Source organism: Polistes canadensis, unplaced genomic scaffold (genome assembly GCF_001313835.1).
Source record: "Polistes canadensis isolate GaletaPanama2010 unplaced genomic scaffold, ASM131383v1 scaffold_11, whole genome shotgun sequence".
NCBI classification, from domain to species: Eukaryota; Metazoa; Arthropoda; class Insecta; order Hymenoptera; family Vespidae; genus Polistes; species Polistes canadensis.
Genome location: NW_014569558.1, coordinates 675,579 through 679,657, shown reverse-complemented (window position 1 = coordinate 679,657; position 4,079 = coordinate 675,579). Strand labels below are relative to the sequence as shown.

General features: G+C 27.8%; 1 protein-coding gene across 1 annotated transcript; it reads left to right on the top strand.

The window, feature by feature from the left end:
• Positions 1-1,508: 1,508 nt before the first annotated feature.
• On the top strand, positions 1,509-3,634 carry LOC106793069 (homeotic protein antennapedia-like). The gene is made up of 2 exons (XM_014759680.1): positions 1,509-2,190; positions 3,168-3,634. Exons 1-2 carry the CDS (start codon positions 1,509-1,511, stop codon positions 3,632-3,634), a joined length of 1,149 nt encoding a protein of 382 aa, XP_014615166.1.
• Positions 3,635-4,079: the final 445 nt, after the last annotated feature.

The following is a 4,079-nucleotide window of genomic DNA, read 5'->3' as shown; positions in this document are numbered from 1 at the left end:
GAATGATGATACTCGATTATTCGTTTTTTAACTCTTACCCGACATTGTGTACTGGATACAATAGTTTTATACTTTATTGCATATATTTTATACTTTATTGCATACATATACTTGGATTTTAAAATAAACTAACAATGTAAAATATTCATATTAATAAGTTTCATGATTAATATTTGATTTTGAAAGAAGCGTTCTAAGTTCAAAGCTTATTGTTTAACGCTGCACGATGTTCTTTTTGTTTAAATTGTATAAGGAAAAAAAATGAAAAAATTTTCTGGAAAGTGTAGAACGGACAAAATCTCTAGATTGAACAAGTTTTGTTTGATTGCGTGTTTCAACATAACGGTTTTTAAAATATAACGAATTGTGGATGTTTAATACAGTTTATTTTTTAAAATATAAGAATGTATGTCTGCATAAATATGTAAAAGATTCTGAACAATAACGATCAAGGTAATATTAAATAACTATTTTATAATGTATATTTTTCATAGTAGTCATAATAAAATTTCAGTTGCTGAAGAAGTTCCGATGAAGGAACGAAACGACCAATTAGATCAAAATAACGTTCTAAATCATTAACCTGTCCACTTTCCTTGTTACACACATTTATTAATAATTTTATTTTTTTTAATAATAAACAACTAATATCTTTTAACTGTTTTCTTTTTGGAATAGAAATATTTTTACAAATTAATTAAAATATATTTACTTTAATATAATAAAATATTAAACTATTTACATATACTATATAATTACATATAATATTTGAAATTTCTTATTACACGTAATATAAGATTTACAAATAGAAACAAGTTTCTTACATAATAACTTCTTTTAGAAAATATAAAATCGAGTGAAGAACAATACTAGATCTGTCCACATAAACATATTCGTACTTGAGTGTGTACAGCAAGTAACTCAAAGTAAATAATCATGGTATTTATCTTGCGAAAAGTTCTATCTATGTACGTTACGAAGTATCTACACGTATTATAATTCGTAAGGCAAAAGAAATCTTAACAATTCTTAAAATTCTAGAGACTGATAATATAGAAATACATTTTATCATTCTAGCTTATGAATATATTTTAGGAGCATAAGCTTATCTTTCGTAAATGAATGAAAACGTAGACACGTAGCACGTTTCTATATTTTTGTTACACAACAAAATTTACTGATACGATAGGTGAGAAAGAAAAGAATACAATCAAATATCCCCTCTTTCTCCGATGCGTAAACAAAAGACCAGTTTTAGTCACGTACTGTTCTTTTACCTATCCTTCTTTATTTCGTAAACGTTTGACAATTCATAGGAAAACCAATGGATTGTTGACGTTTCGAAAATTTCGAAAGTGATCAAAACTGATTGGTCGAAAGTTTTCTGAATACATACCTTCAAAATTATAAATATCATACAATTTTTAGGAATCACTTTAGTCTTCTGTGAGTTGTTCATCTACTAGAACTAACCGTTGGTTTCCTTAAGTTTTCTAAAGACGTCAAAAATGAACTTCCAACCATGTTGCCTTGAAGACATTTTTTCTTTTGACGAGAAACTACTTCTGTCGGAATCACAATATTCAATAGAAACGCAAAATGACTCTTGGGAATCGCAAATTAATCCAGATGAATTTAACCAGTTGTATGATGTGTTACAACAAGAATCATTATTATTAAATCTGGGAGATGAAATACAAAAGCAACAACCAACACAACCATACCCAACAGAATCGCAGAAATATTCCTGGGAATCGCAAACTTTTCAAGGTGATTATAATAAGCAACGTGATATGTTACAGCCAGAACAATTAATAATAAACCAGGGAAATGAAATACAAGAGCAACAACTATCGCAACAACAATCGCTACAATTACCAATAAACTCGCAGCAATACCAATGCGAATCGCTAACTTATCAATGTGAATCTTGGCAGCAGAACGAAATATTGCAAACAGGACCATTAATGTTAAACCAGGGAGAGAAAATACAAGAGAAACAACATTCACAACAATATCTAATAGAATCGCAGAAATTCGGATACGATTCGCAAGAATTTCGTCAGCAGCACAGAATATTTCAACAAGAATCAATAATAATCAATCAGGAAAATGGAATACAAGAACAACAACCTACTAATATCGTAGAGGCAACTTCATCTATCTCTCCCTCCCCGCGTTCTGAAGAAGGTATATTGATATAAATTTATTATTGATATAGTTAACGCCATTTTTCTTTTTGATTTCTTTTCTTTTTTGCATTATTTATCCCTCCTTTTTGAAAATTTAAAACATTTTGACTTTATGATTAATTATATTATTAATGAGATTAATGTTTATGCTCTTAAGTAATACGAAACTTAAAATATTGTATTTTATAAATAATTTAAATCAATAATTATTACGTAAAAAAAAGAATTAAGAATAATTGAACGACAATAAATGCGTGTATCATCTGACAAAAATCTAACGATCATATGTATTTTTATTTTTATTTATCTTATTGTTTATAGTTTTAAATTCTTTATTAGATTTTATTAAGTTTATGTGAAATTAGAAACGTTTATCAAAAGATCCTTAAATTTATTTTTATCGCTAAGAACAAAAAAGATATAGCGACACGATATCGAATATGCGTCAAGGTTTCCTTAACGATCGATAAGTAATTAGTTGAAAATGTCCCAAAGCAAGAAGAATATTTTCTTAATCATAGATTTTCTCTCTCACAATACTTAAAACTGAGAAATAAGTATTTCGAAATAAATACCTAGAAATTCGATAAGAAAAATCGAGCTCAAGATCATTGACTTTGATGGGGAGGGGGGGGGGATAGTAATTTGTTGGTACAGGTTGTAAGGGTAAAGAAGCTCTTCGTCAGATTATAAATAAATCCTGTGCCCATAAAACTCGAGTAACTAGACCTTAGTGTATTTTGTAAACGATAAAGGTTTCATTGCTGAACCAAACAGTTTTATAGTTTATCTTTTCGAGACATGAATAATGAAATATTGAATTGATCAATCTTGTTAATTATTATAGTTTATTATTATTACTTAAACAAATTTATTTCCATTTTTTGTTTCCAATTCAATTGAATTATTTTATCAAATTAATTTTGTGCGAAGTATATTGAGCCATGTTTACAATTGTTTTTTTTCATATTGCAGTAACTACTAAGAAAACAGGAAAACGAAAAAGGACTGCATTCAAAAGTAATCAACTGAAAGACTTAGAAAATGAATTTAAACGGCACCGTTATCTCTGTCGACCACGAAGGATAGAATTAGCGGAGACACTTTGTTTGACTGAAAGACAAATCAAAATATGGTTTCAAAATAGGCGTATGAAATTTAAAAAGGACGAAAGTTCGAAGAACGGTTCAAGTGCTATGGAATATACGAGTGTAAATAAAAAATTGATGCAAAGCACGATTGAAGAATCGACAGTTATTCATTCTTACATTCCACCTTCGGGTGCTGATCAACAACAATATATCGAAAATTCATTTTCTTCAATCAATAATGTGTATAATTCTATACAAAATAGTGTTCAGCAGCAACTGTTGAATAATTTCACTAATTTTAATTATATCAATAATCTAGGTGGATCAGAAAAATGTGTACATACTTCGTAACCACTTAGTAATGTGCCCTTCGTTACATTATAATTTATTACAATTTCAATCTTTTCGTTTAATAATTAATTGTACGTTTCCATTAAGTTCAAATAATCAAATAATTCTTCATTGTCATTAACTTGTCATTTCATCATTGACTTGTTATTACAATTATTACATTTAATTATAAATTTTACAACGTTTTTACACATTTGTAAATATTTATAACATTTACATGATTTAATAACACTTATACATTATTTGCAACGTTATGTAAGATCTTTTGAATCCTTTAGAAATGTTTTAAAGGATAATGCATACGAGTATGTTTATATAATTCTTATAATAACTTTTATACCATGTATTTTATATTTATAGAATATTTTTCTATTTCAAACATTTCCCCTTTCTTCTACGATATTTAACCAATTGAGAGTACTATGGACGCATATATGCGTTTGGT

Bases quoted from the DNA above. Each gene is read 5' to 3' on its own strand.
- LOC106793069 (XM_014759680.1), top strand. From the start codon at position 1,509: ATGAACTTCCAACCATGTTGCCTTGAAGACATTTTTTCTTTTGACGAG. The intron at 2,191-3,167 runs GTATATTGATAT...TTCATATTGCAG, and splicing joins CTCCCCGCGTTCTGAAGAAG to TAACTACTAAGAAAACAGGA.